The following is a 17,693-nucleotide window of genomic DNA, read 5'->3' as shown; positions in this document are numbered from 1 at the left end:
CAGGAGACAATTGTTTGGTTTGTGATTCTTATATGAATTTGGTCCTTTTTTCCCAAAGGACAGCTAAATTTCACTTTTATATTTGTCCCAATTTAAGTCCTATGACTGGCTTGACTAATACCCTCAGTCTCAGTTGTCAACAGCCCAATCTCATCTGACAACAGGTGGACTGTCAGTTTTCTCTGTGCAAGCACACAACTTCATCTTTTTGGGGGCAGGAAGCTCCAAGAATATGGCTATACCAAATGTAGACTGTATCCCATTTGCAGGTAGCATTCTGTTTCCAGCTATAGGGTTGGAGGGAACATCTGTCCTTTCTTTGGGCTGTCTTTGGGAATGGTTCTGGATCTTGGTAAAGAGCTGTTTGTGCCCTTTTTTGAGAAGTCCTCTTTGGTCCATGAGAAGCTCAAGTCATGAAGGGCTTACCAATTTTTGGTTCAATTGAGTCATTCAACAGACAACTTTGGTTTAAAAAGAATCAGAATTGCCTATAATATTTATTGTTTGTCCTCTGGAACCTGATAAATAATATACCTTTAAAGGATCTTCTTAAATGTTGACCAGGAGATGGCCAAATGGTAAACCAATCATAGTCGCTACTCAACACATATTTTTTATGGATGCTCTGTTCTCTCACTCAGATCCTTCTTCTCCCATGCAAACTTCTTAGTAAACTGAAACCCTCTGCTCAAACCTCTGCTGAATACCAGTAATGCCTGCTGCCTCCTAGTTGGAATTTCACTAGTGTTTTGGGAAGCTTAAGATCTCTCCAATCTGGCACCTGTATAACTTAATCTTTCCACTTGCTTCTTTTCATCCTTCAGTCTTCCACTCATTTCCAGGCCCTGTCTTCTCCATCCTTCTGTTCATCCCTGCCATCCCTTTTCCCCAGTACAGCCTCCCAGACACTTAAAACCATTCTCTCAATAGACTAAAAATATCCCTCAAACAGCCCATCTAAGATAGACAATGGAAGAGCCACAGCTTCCCTGTCCTAACATATCAGGACAACGGAAAGTCTTGGAGGTTAATAAACAGGTAAAACTAGTGAGTTGTGCTGCTGTTTTATTGACTCGTGACTAAATTTTTAAATGAAAGCTATAAAACCTTGGCAGCTTTCTGTATATGTGAATATATGCAGGGTGTATATGTGTGTTCAATTTTGTATCATACTACTTTTCCAACACTAAACAAATGAAGTAATCCAATATCAACAACAAAACAATTACCATAGTTTCAATGATGATGGTGAGGTTACCTAAGCCATCAGTCAGAGCTACATAGCTTCCTCCTTCTTTTAAATGGCCAACTGTCTTCAAGTAGTACCAACCTGGTTGAGTAAACTGAGATGTATGTGCTGTAGGAAAGCAGAGAGATATGCAAGTAAGATAAAAATGGTGATGACATTTTCTATAAAAAAATAATATGGCAGTTTAACCAATTGGAGTCTGATTTATTCTAGCAAGCTATTTTCTACTTTAGAGGAAAATATATGCCAATCACATTTAACTAATCCACTTAAATGGTATAACTGCACAAAGATTCTTGGAATGACAGAGTGGTAAAAATAAACTTACATTAGTATACATTGGGTGGTTATTTTTCACCAAGAGCAAAGTTAAGTTATTCCTCTAGCTACACCTCTCTTTGCTTATCTCCATTAACCCAACCTAATAGAACTAACAAAGAATTATAATAATGCATTTCAAAAACTGCTTTTATGGCCTTAATTGTCTTACAATATATGTTTTGTTGTCACCTCCAAATTTGTCATTGTACTAATAAACAGTATTTCACATTCCCACCCCCACACCCAGACTAGAAGTACGTATTGCCTAGGAAATTGGAAACAACAATTTAAACACTTAAATAGTTCATCAAAAAAGACATGTAAGTCTAGCTTAATTTTTCACATATTCAGAAGAACAAGTCAAGTAATTTAGAATAATATTACAACATAACTACTAAGGTCATGATTAAAAATTTCTGAGGACAGCATATCAACTAAAAGAGATAATCAAGAAAATAAAGGTTTAAGATTTGAGCATGTTCACTTTGATTTATAATTCTTCTCTGAAAGCATCTTACATTTGGAGAAATCTTTTTTTTTTTAAGTACAGTGAGTGGTTATGATTTTAGAAACAAAATAGTCACCAATGTTAAATATTTTTACCAAAACCCAAAAATTTTATTAAACAACAGATTTTAAAATTTGTTACATTCATTTTGTCATTAATATAATTACAACCCTCAATGAAAAAGTGGAACACACCATTCATCATCTATGTGACCTCAACTTTCTTTGTGACTAATGAATGACACTACAATGTCGTTTTGTTATTCAACAGAAGTGGCGGGATCTGAGCCAGTGTCGGTGGCTCACGCCTATAATCAGAGTTACTCAAGAGGCTGAGATCTGAGGATCGCAATTTAAAGCCAGTCCAGGCAGGAAAATAAAAAATAAAAAAATAAAAATTGAAAACCGGAAAATGGAGCTGTAGCTCAAGTGGGAGAGTTAACTAGCCTTAAGCACAAAAACTCAGGAACAACACACATGTCCAGATTTCAAGCCCCATGACTAGCAAAAAAAATAAAAATAAAAAATAAGAAAGAATGAAAGAACTAAAAAAAATGGCTGGATCAATAGGCCTGTCTTTGAACTATGTTAATTATGTTTTTTCTCTAAAAGACATTTAACTCAACTGCAGAAAACTCAACTTATCTCCATTTATAATTCATCTCAAATTTGTGCTATGTTGATTTTTCCTCTGAACTGGTTCTAACATTTTCTTCACACAAGTAACACAAAATCTTTAGCATGTGTGCCTATTTATATTCAAGACAAGATTGTGTCTTTTTCTGAAAATTACCTTTTAACAATGCATACTTATAGATTTGGGGAACAGTCATGGTATTTTACTTACTCAACAATTCAATAAATATAATTGTTGTAAATTAGTATTTTCTTAGCACAATGATCACAAAACTGAGTTAATCTAAAAGAATAAAGTGTCTCTAAGACCTAATTTAGATACTGTTAACTGAAATAAATCTTTATCGATATCTCACTTTATTAGCCATTATGACTTGTGATTATATGTTCTAGGTGATTATTTCTGTCTCCATCACTAACATTCCTTCTTCCCCTGCTCCTTTCCCTTCTTTGTGTCATTTCTAAGATTTTGGTCCATGAAAAATCAAATACAGAATACAGAAAGTAGTCTAATTTCTCAAAATAATTTTATTAAAACACTGACAAATCTCTTTTAAAACAGAGACACACAAAACATGGACAGAGATTTTGTGATACATGGAGTGTACAGCATCTCCTGTAGGTTTTTTCTGCTTTGCCTTGTAGAGAGGAATTTAGGGTAGGATAGAATGTGAAGGGGCTGGGAAGGTGGCTCAGTGGTAGAGTGCTTGCCTTGCATGCATGAGGCCCTGGGTTCGATTCCTCAGCACCACATAAGCAAAAAGAAAAAAAGCCGGAAGTGGCACTGTGGCTCAAGTGGTAGAGCGCTAGCCTTGAGCTGAAGAGCTGAGGGACAGCGCTCAGGCCCAGAGTTCAGGCCCCACGACTGGACCAAAAAAAAAAAAGAAAAAAAGAATGTGAACCATACCTGACACCCAAATGGGAGATTCCACTACATAGTGCCCACTCCACGGCTCCTGGGCAGTCATCAGTCCACATCGGCCATAAGGCAATTCCTCATAGTAACTAGCCACCAAATTCCAAGCGATTGTCCTAAAGTATTGGATTAAAAAAATAAAAGCATGTGATAAAAACATGGAGTAAAGAATACTTACCATAATTATCATGTAAATGAATATAAAATGATCACCCAAACCAAGAAAATAAAAATTGCTTAACTTTACTCACACTTTGAAATAATTAAACATTTTAATGATGAATCACATCATAAAAAATACAAAAGCATATGGGATGTACAAATTCATAGCCAACAATAACACATTCCTGATTAGTGCCAAATGTAAATGAAAGCTGTCTATACCTGCTTTCCTTTCAACAGCCAGCCTTCAATAATGTCCCCATCTTATGACATAATTTTTTATGAACTTGCTATTGCAAAGTTTTACAATGGAGAACTCTGAAGTGTCAGACTGTCTGGGTTCAGACACTGACTCTAACATTTAACCTCTCTGGATCTCAGTACTCTCATCTATAAAATAAGGATAGTATGTGTACTTAAATCACAAGTTGGTTGGGAATATTAAACATATTAAAGCATATAAAAAAGAATCAAGATCAAGGTCTGAGCTTTACTACTGATATAGCATTTTGTTTCAGCTATGAACATTAGTTGGATCTACTTGCTGGTGTGTTTTATGGCTTATTCTTTCAATTGATCAGTCCTAAAAGTCCACAGAAAATACTGAACCCTAAAATTGTGACTCAGAAAAGCCAAACACAGAAGAGAAGTTCTTATACCAGTCTGAGTTTCTCACATCTAAATAGTAGTAGTAGTAATATTAATGATAATAATAATAGTTTACTTATAGAATTTTATTTTTCTGATCAAGCTGGAACTTATCACAAAATGTCAGACTGCCATACTTAGGCAATAAAATTTTTCTAATTATTTCAAAACAAAGTAGAAATAATACTCTCAACTTTGAAAATTCTATCAGTGAACATTACATGATTTTGCTCAGAGTTTTGGTAAGTCCTGGTATCTTCTCTGATTAGAGATAGATCAATCAATCAGATAAACTTTCTGGAAGGCATTTTGTAAAAGATGTACAAAAGCCTTCAAACTCTATTACCTCTCACCTAGATATTTCATATCTAAGGATACACCCTAAGAAAATATTTACAGGTATGCACAAATATATTTATATGTGGCTAATCATTTCAATTTGTATGAAGCTATGGATTAAAATAACTTGTATTTTTCTAGGAAGAGAAAAATATTCAATGAGGCATAATACATTCTCAACACTGGTGTTTCCCAAACTTGTGCAGAATCAAAATCTCCTGGACTAGACAAACAATATCCCAAGATCCCTCCTTGTAGACCCGGATTCAGTGAGGCCTCACAGCAACCTAGCAATCAACGTAACTAGGATCCCAGGTGCTTCTTCCGACAAGGCAAGTTTGGGTTCACATCAATAATCCTAGCTATTCAGGAGATGGAGATCAGGAGGGTTACAATTTGAAGTCAGCCCAGGGAAAAAGTTTTTGAGACTTCATTTTCACCAACAAAATCCATGTATGGTAGTACAAGCCTACTATTCCAGCTACACAGAAAGCATACACAGGAGGACCTTAGTACAGCCCAGACCAGCATACTATGTCAGACACTACTCAAAAATTAACCAAAGCAAGAAAGGTGGGGTGGGACTCAAGTAGTAGAGTATGTACCTGGAAAGCACGAGACCTAAGTTCAAACCCCAGTACTGACAAAGTATTTTTTAAATATCAATATGCATAGAAATTATAGTGTAGTCATGTAAAAATATCCTTATGTTTGGGAAACACAGACAGAACTATGTAGGTATACAGTGGCAAAGCACATAAAGCAATTTATAATTTTTATACAAATTATCATTTTTTATAAATTTTACTACCCATTAACTGTGCCTCAACAAACTAACTTTTCTTAATATAAGCTATACGCATATATAGGAAAATGAGTTCAGATTAGATGTAAATTAGGTGTAAATGAAGCCAACAAGCAAATGATGATTTAAGATCATCAAATAGAGACCGTAAGAATACAAGAGTAGCATTTTCTACTTGTTTTCAGAATTTTTTATAATAAAATTCTTAAAAGGTTCTTAATAACTTACGAAGTCATATAGCCATTAATATAATTCTGATTTAATATTCGAGCCCAACAGCCTGCGCCCACATCACTGTTTAATGTACTAAAATCTTCAGAAGACCAAAGTTTCTTCCCAGTCAACTGTGCATTGTGTGCTGAAAGGGTTCCAGGATAATGAGCCCTAGGAAAGAAAGTATAACCATAAGTAAATAATGGTCAGGATAAAACAGTTTCATGAATATGTGTTAACTGAATTAAGATATAAGTGTTCTCCAGTTTTCTACTTTAAAACAACTGAGCAGTTTCCAAATAGATGAAAGACAGAATGCCAGCATTTGCTGCCTACTTTCAGTAACCATGACATGACAACAAAGAAAACAAAAAGGGATAGCATTACAGCCACACACTGAATCTAGGAGTAGATTCAGTCACACAGATCATTAATGGACAAGAAGATTCTTGAAGTGGATAAAACCATATTGACTAATGGAAGAAAAGGCCAGAGCCTAGAACACTGTAGGAAGACAGCAAGATCGAGTTAGGATTTGGACATCCCAGGGGGAGCTAGAGAGCTAGGAACAGGAATAGGGAATAAGCAAAGATGCCAAAAATAAGACACAAACACCTATTATATGAAGAAACACTTTTTTCCATATTTCTACCACTAGTAGACATAAATTTGGCATTAACTTCCAGGCAAAATAATAATAATAATATAATAAAAGCAAAAAGAAAACAAAACAACAAAAAATACAAATGGGAAAACACAGTTACTATCTCAAACCATTAATGGTTCTCAACCTGAATGATCTGACCCTGAAAAGGATATTTGGCAAAATCCAGAGACAGTTTTCCTAATGTTCTATTCTAGAGAAGGGAAGTTTGATAACTGTATGTAGTAATCAGAGGAAAAATGTTGCTATACATTCTACAATGCACAGGAACAGACCATTGAAACAAAGATTTATAGGGGGAAAATAAGAGTATCGCAGTTGAGCACCGGTTGAATACAGTGATAAAGCACCAACCTTGAGTGAAAAGCCAAGGGACAGGGGGCCCAGATCCTGAGTTCAACACCTAGTACAAACACACACACAGACACATATACACACATACACACACACATACAAAAATAAATCCTAGAAAGTATACACTATTATGCTACCAGTGACGAACATGTTTAGATTCTGAGTCAATTCTGAGTAAATTCTAACTATATCTTCACAATGTTCTACATTGTCCTACTCTGCTGTAATAAGCATGTATTACTTTAGTAACTTGAAAAATACTCTACACTACAGTTATAGGAGGTATATCCCTCAATTCAAAAAATGATGAAACTGTTAACTATGTTCAAAATCAGAGCAAGTAATTTAGCAAAGAAAGGTAGAATCAGTAGTTGGATGCCAGAAAAAGCTTCAGATATTGCCAAATGTACCCTGGAAGACAAAATTACCTCTAGCTGAGAACAACTCATTATAAAGCAACAAATATAGCTACAACTTCATATAACTCCATCTCTGGAATCAAAAAATAAGTCTTCCTAAAAGCAAAAGATAAAAAAGGAAAAATCTTTATTCTTAAGCTTGAATAAAGAAATCTTCATTCTTTATTCTTAAGCAAGAATAAAGAAAGCAAACCTCACAGTAAAACATTTTGCACTGCTAGAGGTATAAATCACTCAGTAGGCAAGACATTATTGCAACATGAAGAACACAAATATCAGTTATACCAAAAAATACCATGTGTTTAGTTAACTCATCAAAATATCAAGATTTTTCAGAACAGGTGTAAAGAACAACAATACAAAAATTACAAATTAGGAAGTAAACAAAAAACATAACAGCATTCTACAACACTCAAACAAAATTATCTTGAAAGGCAAAAAGCAGAAACATACAAGTAAAGGAAGCAGGAATTTCTTCATTATACCATGTAGTCGAGAAAATTTAATGAGACAAGAAAATGGTATTTTCTATTGATAACAGTTACAAATCATAGTACCAATTAACAAAGTGGTAACTATCATACAGCCAAAACTTCCTATGACTGAAACAAAAATCCACTAAGAGGAGGGAACAAACATCCCTGGTAACTCCAGATAGCTAAAGCAGACAATATCACTTAGATATTATTTGTGGTGGGGGAGAAAAAAGTCCTTATATTTACAGGGACATGGAAAAGTTTTAAAGAAGAAATAACATTTGAGGTTTATTTGAAAGTAATGTGAGAAAGAAGTAAAAAGAAATGAATAGGCATTTAGGAAAAGAATTGGTCATGGCTTCTCTGTTTTTGATGCCAAGTGATTGGAACTTAAGATATTTGTTATACTAGCCTGCTTGCTTTTGTGTACATTCAAAATTCTTAAGCTGGGGGTATAACTTAGTACTAGAGGACTTTTCTACCATGTACATGGTCATAGGTTTGATCCCTAGCACTAAAAACAAGGAAGAGAGGAAAGGAAGGAGAGAGGGCATGGAAAAGGGAACGAGAAAGGATAAAAGGAAAAGGGAAAGGAGAAGAATAGCATTACCAACAACAACAAAAAATACATTTTTTAAAAAGACATCAAGCAGAGTCACAGTCTTCATAACAGATTAGCAAATCCACAAATATATATTCTATTTTTTAAATGCTATGAACTGTCTCATGATAGGTAAAATACAAATTTACTTTAAAAAAAATACTGTGGTACCTTAATAAGATGAGAGAGAAAACAGGACTATAAAGTAGAAATGGAATAAAGAATGGGATCAGAGCTACATTACTAAGGATTTATGATAAAAGTTAGTCAGCACACATGCCAAACCATTTACAAATATAAGGCCTCCCAGCTGCAGGAAACCTAAAGAACTAACTTTACAACACTGCTTTCATAATTCCTAAAATTAAATACTATCACTTACTCAAAATAAGGGCCTCATTTTATGACTCCAAATATCAACATTTTTTAAGTGTATGTTGTAGAAAGATTCCTCAAATACCTAAATCTCAAAGAGAATAAGATAAAGTATGGGCTGTACACATTTCCCTTAAGTAAACAATTACCTACCCAGAATATAATCAAATAGGAGGGAAGAAAATCACAGTCACACCTAGAGCAATCAACCAGTGGAAAACAGGCCTTACCCTATTACATCAATCACCTTCAAGAGTTCAGGGTCAAACAGCATAGAAGAAGAAATAGGCTCCCAAAGATTATCACTTGCTATGATTTTCACTTGCTGGAAACCCTGGTAGTTCAGCATCCTTCTTAATACCTTTTGAGAGATAAGATCAAAGGAAGGGTTTGTAGCTATTGAATTATAACAAAAATAGCTAATGAAGTAGCTTCAAAAGCTCAGCACTCAGGATGACAGTTTCAATAGTGTTTCTCAACTGTTCATAGGGAAAAGAAGTTTTAGAGAGATTTCCCTTCTGACTTTAAAAGTATGTTGAACCATAGAAATTGGAGTATAGAAAGGGGGCAACATAAGTAAAAATAATCAAATGGTAGGAAGTAAGCCCAGATGTAATTACTATTATTTTGGTATGCTTCCTTCTAGGAATTTCCTATACAGACTTAACAATAAAATTGGGCTCCTAGTCACACAATTTGGTAAAATATTTTAGCCTATCATTCTATTTAAGTATTTTCCAAGGTCTTAAATTGCTTAATAATTTGTATAACAACAGAACATCATAATTCTTAATATTTTAGACTACACCAGTATAAATAAGAAATATTCCATTCTTAATATCAAGACTTTCATGGTTAAAAAAGATAGGAAAATAAAATCTATCTATAGTACCATTTATCTACAAAAATTAAAAGAAGCTTAACAGGAAATAAATCAACAAAGAGTACAGAGCCCTTCATCGGCACTGAATACTATTCTTGAGTCCCACAAGAACTATAAAAGAAGCATAAAACAGGGTCTGGTGCAAACACACATTTGAACACCAAAACAGTTAGGCACCAGGGTGATTTATGCCTATAATCCTTGCTACTTGGAGGCCTCAGCCTCCACAACCTGAGGATTGTGGTTTGGAGCCAGCCAAGTAAACTAATACTTGAGGCTCTCATCGCCAATTAACCCAACAAAAGAACTAGAACTAGAAGTCAGACTCAAGTAGTAGATCCCCAGGATTGTGCAAAAAGAACTTGTAATGGAGCTCATAATGCATGTATCTCCTTATAGAGAGATAGGGATTCCCCATCTGCTGTAACTCAGAGTATCTCTGAGCATGAGTCTGTATTTACTCTAAGGAACTGCTTGATAGTCAATTGTTTTCAGGATACCCTTGGACTCAAATGAGCTTGCTTGGAAGATAAATTTGGCTTGTCACTCTTATTCTCACATTTTCTAAATATGTAACAACACATCAGTTTTGAGAAACTATTGTAAAATACACCACAGATTTAATTAGATATTTTGTTATTTGTTGTTATTTGGAAATTTCCGACATTCAGAAAAAATCAAATGTAAAAAGAGAACTTATAAAATTATTCTTGATTATTTTTATTAATTTGATCAATAATGTTGAGCATCTGCTACTGTGCACTTGCCATTTTCAAACACTGTGAATTTAAAGCAGAGTGACTTGTTTGTATCCATTCAGCAAGAAGAGCTGAAAAAGAATAACTTGGTCAAGTTGTGCACTTGGAACCATGACTATTTCTAGATTTTTCTAGCTCTCCTAGATAATCACCATTAAGATCCTGTACTCTATACACAATATATTAGAACATTTCAAAATGTACAAGTTATAAAGTAAGAGTCCATTCAAAATTGTTACACTGCTTTATATCTATCCGTCTAAAACTAGTATTTGTTTTTTCATGTTAAGTATACCCTCCACCCTGAGCTACAATCCCTCAACCCCATTAAGCTAGTGAATTTTAAAATAGGGAAACTCAATCAAACTCTTTAGATACAGAAATATCAGAGGATTACATGTGCTTTAATTTTAAGATTTTACTGCAATTTTATCTTTTAATTTAATGGTATTGTCAAAGTGATATATAGAGGGGTTGCCGTTAACTATGTAAGGTAATGAGCACATTTCTTGTCAAACATTGTTAACTCTCCCTCATTTTCCTCCCACTTTCCCTCCCGCCCAACTTCCCTTCACAAAGTTGTAAAATTCATTTCCAACATAGTGTCTTGTGAGTATCACTGCTGTATTGGTTCACCATTTGTCCTCTGTCTCACCATTTTGTTGTTGCACTTCCCTTTCCCAAATCAGATAAATGTGTGTACAAGACACAGGGTACCAAAATCAAATACAGTGACAACAGGGGATAAACCGAAGGGAAGAAAGAAAAAAAAAAGAAATAGCTTCACACAGCACATTAAAATCAACAACAACAACAAAGAAAAAACTCTTGTTTCTATATCTTGGAGTTCATTTCAATAAGCATCATTTTATATGGTCGTATGTATACAGCTCCCCAGGTAAAATAGCCATTATCAAGAAATCAACACTAGATGCTGGTAGGGATGTGACCAAAAGGGAATGCTACTACATTGTTGGTGAGAGTGTAAACTTGTTCAACCACTCTGGAAAGCAGTATGGAGATTCCTCAAAAGACTAAACATAGAGCTCCCCTATGACCCAGCAATCCCACTCCTGGGCATTTACCCAAGTGACCACAAACAAGGCCATAATAAAGCCACCAGCACAACCATGCTCACTGCAACATTATTTACAATAGCTAAGATAGGGAACCAACCCAGATGCCCTTAGTAGATGAATGGATCAAAAAATGCAATATATATACACAATGGAATTCTATGCTTTCATCAGAAAAAATGGCATCACTCCATTTGTAAGGAAATGGAAAGACTTGGGAAAAAAATCATATTAAGTGAAGTAAGCCAGACCCAAAGAAACATAGGCTTCATGGTTTCTCTCATTTGTAATAATTAGTATATGTCTAGAATAATCCTAGCAGAGGATTACAGTTTAATATCAAAACTACCAAAATAATAATTGTTCTATGAAAAAGTGTAGTGTTTCTACTATTAATTTCTTATTATTTCCATGTATGGAAACATAAAGAATTATTCACAAGTAACAAAATAATATGTAAAATAATGAAGTTGTACAAACCTTGATATAATTGACATCAAATGACCTTTCATTCCAAATCTGTAAAACAAATAGTCAGAAAGTTTAAATTCAGAGTTAAGATATTTGTCTTCTCGTTCCACTTCTTATTGTATCTAATAAGCCATTTTCCCACCTTACAGGATATGTTTTCATAGAATTTACAGATACAAATCAGACAGCACTTATCTTTCTAAACTATTATTCTTTAAAAATCCTTAAAATATTTTGTGGATGTTTTCTAAATACAGGGATTTCCAACAATGAAATATACATTCATCCAAGAAAGGATGGTAGTTTTTTTTTTGTACTAGGACTATATTGAGCAGTGGAGAACTAATAGATATAAGGATTGCTATACCAATTCCAACCTGACCTCTAAAGGTATACTTAAAAGCTGAATCTTAGTAAGGATACTGTACAGAACAATTTTGAAGGCAGAATCTCAAAGATGTGGTAGAATACGCAAAGAAAACTCTTCATGAAAAAGGAAGAATAAAAGGAAATGTATCAAATCTCTTAAGAGCATGGGGCTTTAGACTTAAAAGGGAACTTAGAGCTCTAACTATAGCTTTTGTAGTCAAAGACAATCAGCAACAGAGATGAGCCTTGAGTCCAAGTGCTACAGTAAGTTTCATATCAAAGTCCTTCTCTACAGCAAGTGATCTTCAAGAGTTTGAGATATGACTCACCCATTATTTACAAGTAACATTTTTTAAATATCTAACATCATAAAAAACTATTGTAATGCAATCCTACATTCAGTCTCACTATGAGTTAAAGATGTTATGACATTTAAGAGAATTCTCAGCGTAATTTTCAATTATATTCTGAAAAAGGAGAACAAAATCAAATGCGTTCACATTGCTGACTTCCTACAGCACTATTCTTCCTCCTGTCCTAAATCTTCTTGTAATAGTTGAGTACATCTGTTCCAATGTCTATCTCTCTCACTAAGCTCAAGGGCTTATTTTGTTATTCCCAGAATATTATAGTTATACTCATGCGACACCAGTAGGAACTCATCAGTATGTGCTCGCTGATAATCTAAGTCATGACTGCATGAAAAACTTCAAGGTCAATTTTGGCAGAAATCTACTATGTGTGAGACTCTATAGGTACAATGCAGTCTAAAACATACTTCAGCCTGTCAATGGAGCAGCTCTGGAAAGACACAATATTATGTTTAAATATTTAAACATAATATTGGCATTTAAAAAAATTAAAAACTAGTTCAGAAGATATATTCTCCATACAGTTTGTCTTTTTAAGGTGGGAAAGAAGTTGGATGGGTAGAGAATAATCAAAGGTCATATGTGGTTAATTTGTGTTATTAGTAGACACTAGTGAAACTAATTAGCCACATGACACAAAACAGTCAACCAACAAAGTACCATAGAATCAAATTACTTTTAAAAATTATTTTAAATAAAAGTCTAAAAACAAATTGTATCTTAAATACACTACTTACTCCAATATAATCAATGTCTAAATTATGGTAACGCTTGGCACCCACAATCCAGCTCACGATATAGTAGGCAGTCAGCTGAATATTTTTGTAAGGCCAGTTTAAGCCTTTGCCCAGCCATCCAGGGAATGACCATGGCAATCCTGTACACAGAGGGAAAGAGGTGAGTGAGAAATGCTGGCACTTCAGAAACAAACCAACCAAAAATCACTCAGTGAGGCCAGAGACCAAACATACACATCCCTAAAATCCCTCTCTATTATGGGCACTGAAAGTTCTTATTGATCCCCAGAGTCAAATTCCAAACGTCCCTTCACGAAGATGAAATAAAAATAAATCATGCTCTCAAAGACACTTACTAATAGAAAAATAGTACATTTTTCGCTTAACATTTCTACTGCCTGTAGAGATGTTGAATATTGAATTCCTGTTCTCAGAGGACAGCCCTACCTCTCTGAGGTAATTTCAAATGATGCAATTTCTCATTCACAAGTACATCTTATAATTTCAGGCTACTTAAAATATTAATAGGTTGAACAATCAAATTTGGCAAACCTAACTTCGTATTGATACCAATGTAAATGCTAATGACTCAACAGGAAAATGTATATCAAATGATATAAATCAAGTAAATCCATATTCTTCAAATAACTGATTAAGTTTAAAAATAGCCATAGTAGAAAGGCACTAATTATCATTTCAAATCCTAAATAATTTATAATATATTACTTATAATATATTAATATATATTATTTATAATATATTAAAAGGAGCTCAACAGGTAAGTTCTTGAGGTATTAAATATATTTTCAATCTAGCTCACTACTGAAAAAATTCAAACAATGAAATCCTTGTTTTTCTAAATAACTAACTACACTACATTAAAAAGTGTGTGACCTTAGCTGAGCACCAGAGGACAGTACTCCTAGCCATTTGGGAGGCTGAGGATGGGAGGACTGAAATGCAAGTCCAACGCAGGCACCAAAGCTCAGAAGACCCCTTCTCACCCACAGCTGAGCACTAAACATGCTAAAACTGGATTTCCACAGAGAGGAGCTGGATTCAGGGGTGCATGCCTGTGATTCCAGCTACAACAGGAAGCTGAAACTAGGTAGGTCATGACTCAGGCATGTGTCCAGGTAGGAAGTAAGATCCTATCCTAAAAATAACTAGTGAATAACAGTGCTGAAAACCAGCCTAGCAAGTAAGACGCCCTGAATTTAAATGCCAGGAGCCCCAAACTTAAAAAAATAAATTAATGGAACATTTGAAAACAATGAAATGGTAAATACCACCTTAATGCTCAGCTACTGAATGTTTTTGTTAGACATGCTTGACTTTCTATACTGAAATGAGGTTTGGCCTTGAAAACAGCTCTATCCAGTGATGCTTTTATTGTTCAAAACATTTCTGTAATTTCTCACAAAAGCCCATTTGAAAGAACAAACTCACTTATTGTTTTGTTTTTTGTTCATTTTACAAAGTGTTATTTTCCTTTGATTTTTGAGAAAATTATTTTTAAATAACTTGAAGTTAAATATTTAAGAGATGATTACTTAAGCTGAATGTTTATAAGCCTGTTTCAAAATAGCAAAATTTTAAACAATGCAACCATCCTACTACTCTGGATGTTTGAAATACTTTACAGGCTCTGTAAGTAATGCTCTATAATTAACCAAGAAATGAATCCAATCTTACTTGAGCAATTATCCAAAGAAATTATATCCAATGTACATAGGAATTGAGAACTGTATTGCTCAACCCATGGAAGAGTAGGCTTACATCTGTGAATGTGAAAACATTAACAGGGGAGACAAAAGCGGGATCACTGTCCAAGGCTGGTCTAGGTAAAAAAGCATGACATCCTATCTGAAAAGTAGCTAAAGAGCTAGAAGTGTAGCTGCAGTGGTAGAGCAAGACTAAGTTGTAGCAAGTGATAGCAAATGACAGCAAGTTTGAGGCTCTAAGTTCAAATACAAAAAAATAAATAAAGCAAATACATGATCTCATGTGTATCTCTTCTAAAATTGGAGCCTACTAGTGCAAAATTTAGTATTATAAGTAGTAGTATACTTTTACAAATTAGCGAGATTGTGTTGAGGTGTTGAATTAAGGAACACATTACACATACCAGACAATAATAACAACAGCAAAGGAATCAGGTTCTAAACCTGATTTTGAATTTTATTACGTGTGACCTTAGATCAGTTACACAATCTCTCTAGCCCTGGCCCTGCCTCTACTGTAAAACAAGAAGAGTAACACTTCACTGTGGAAGCATCATAAAGATAAAACATAATATGGCAAGAGCAACAAAAAGTCACTCCTGACACAAATTCCTGTTTTATAGCTGATAGCCCACGGCCTTGACAACACTGTTATTATTTCATTATCAACAGACTAGATTCACAAAAAGTGAAAGAGACTGAAGAAACATGAGCTTCTCTTCTTACCCATAAGTATAATATCAGGGTTCCTCTTCTTAGCTTCCTTCATTAACCACCACTCATAGCCTCGAAAATAATTCTCATCTAATGTGTAGTGCATGTGAGAGGGCTCAGTTCCATCTGAATGTGGAGGAACAGAAAGAAAGGAAATAGTTTATAATGGTGCCACACACACACACACACAAAGCAGTGTTCAGGTTCCAATCCTAATACTAGACAAGTAAGAATAATCTTATATGAATGATATATTATTTCCTTCATTTTCAAAGCACATTAAAGGTCTTAAATAACAGAATTACAACTTTACATTAAAAGTAGCATTAATAAAACTGAGATCACCTCAAGTAACCAAAGGAGATACAGATAGAGATAGAGATAGAGATTCAGCTGGACCTTGACCTTTCAAAGACATTCCAAATATGAAGAATATATGATATATAATAATATATAAGAAAACTGAGATCACCTCAAATAACCAAAGGAGATAGAGATAGAGATAGAGATTCAGCTGGACCTTGACCTTTCAAAGACATTCCAAATATGAATCCCTGAACTTCTGAGATCCTATTCTCTGCAATCTTATTCTTATTACACCTTATAACATAAAATCTATAGACTACCTTGATATAATAAATTTCCAGAAAAAAGGAACTAGTACACATGTCAACTACAACAATAACAAAATTCCAAGCTAACATCCATAGTACATGCAACATCATTAAGCTCAGAGACAGGTAACTGACATCAAAGTCTTCATATGTTTTCATACTTCACAAACCTCTGTCCTTGGCTTTACCAAAAAACTGATACATTTCTTCTTAAAGGTAAATATCAGAATAGACAAGAACTGCTTTTGCTTAGGGATATCTACTTCTAAATAATTTCAGCAAAAGAAGCTGGCCAGACATCTTATAGGAGCTAAGGAAAAGTTTCTATTATAGGAGCTTCCTTTGATTCCGATTTACATTTTTTTTCTTCCAACATAAACACTCAATTCTGGAGGTGAGACTAGTCACTGACCTAACTAACTTCATTTTGTCCCTTTCTGACTCCATTCTGCCTCTTCCCCTTTTTTTGCTTCTGAGTTCTCTCCTCAGTCATGTCTCCTGTGGCTAGTTACCTTGGATTCTAAGAACAGGTATATAATTAATAAACATCAGTAGCAGGAGGCTGGCTACTAACACAAGAGGGTTGGGCTAATAAAGAGGATGAAACAATACCACCAAAATAGATTACTTGCAACTATGAAAATATTAAAAATAAACATTTTTATGACAAGGGGCCAAAACTACCCCCAAGGAACAATGAACCCTGCAGAACAGATGGTGGGAGGAACTCAATTCGGCTTCTCATGAGCACTTCTTCACAGCTCTGTAGAATCAATCCTGAGTTAGTGTCAACCTACCCATAGTCTGACCAACTGTTCCCAGCTATGCAAAAAAAGCCTCTAGCTATACAAATGCCCTCAACTCTTGCTTTGTTCTCCTTTTAATAAAATCTTAAATTCCCTGTCAATCCCTCAAAAACAGTTTCTGCTTCACCTTTCCTGTTCTTCCTAGTATGGCCGCACTCTTTGTTTGACGTAATATGGCAGGTGACTGAGCCTATTCCATTGGGCCTTTGAAAGCCAAGCCCTTCACCCTAAAAGTCTACTGAATACCAACACACAAGTAGACAGAAGATACTCTATAGTTAAGATAGATATAAGGGAATCTGACCTACAAATATTAAGCTATATCTAATTATTAAATTATTTTATTTTCTTCTGGGCAAACAGGAACCAATGAACTACTAAGTGGTAACAGGTACTACACTCAACATGGTGGCCATAAAGACTGAAGATTTATGGTTAAAAAATAATATTGTTAAAGCTGTAACTCTAAAATACAGATAACTTAC

The 17,693-nt window shown here is 34.6% G+C and overlaps 1 protein-coding gene across 2 annotated transcripts in view; it reads right to left on the bottom strand.

The window, feature by feature from the left end:
• Galc (galactosylceramidase) overlaps positions 1-17,693 on the bottom strand; it is a 38,998-nt gene that overhangs the window by 15,877 nt on the left and 5,428 nt on the right. For both annotated transcript variants that reach the window (XM_042692596.1, XM_042692597.1), the window contains exons 4-10: positions 15,801-15,914; positions 13,351-13,490; positions 11,883-11,921; positions 8,916-9,046; positions 5,812-5,967; positions 3,621-3,745; positions 1,230-1,357 (exon numbers count right to left, since the gene is read on the bottom strand). In XM_042692596.1, the coding sequence (XP_042548530.1) occupies positions 1,230-1,357; positions 3,621-3,745; positions 5,812-5,967; positions 8,916-9,046; positions 11,883-11,921; positions 13,351-13,490; positions 15,801-15,914 (833 nt within the window). The remainder of the gene's footprint in view (positions 1-1,229; positions 1,358-3,620; positions 3,746-5,811; positions 5,968-8,915; positions 9,047-11,882; positions 11,922-13,350; positions 13,491-15,800; positions 15,915-17,693) is intronic.

This window comes from Dipodomys spectabilis, unplaced genomic scaffold (assembly GCF_019054845.1).
Source record: "Dipodomys spectabilis isolate Male_0828 unplaced genomic scaffold, ASM1905484v1 ptg000157l, whole genome shotgun sequence".
NCBI classification, from domain to species: Eukaryota; Metazoa; Chordata; class Mammalia; order Rodentia; family Heteromyidae; genus Dipodomys; species Dipodomys spectabilis.
This window is presented reverse-complemented; position numbering and strand designations above follow the sequence as displayed.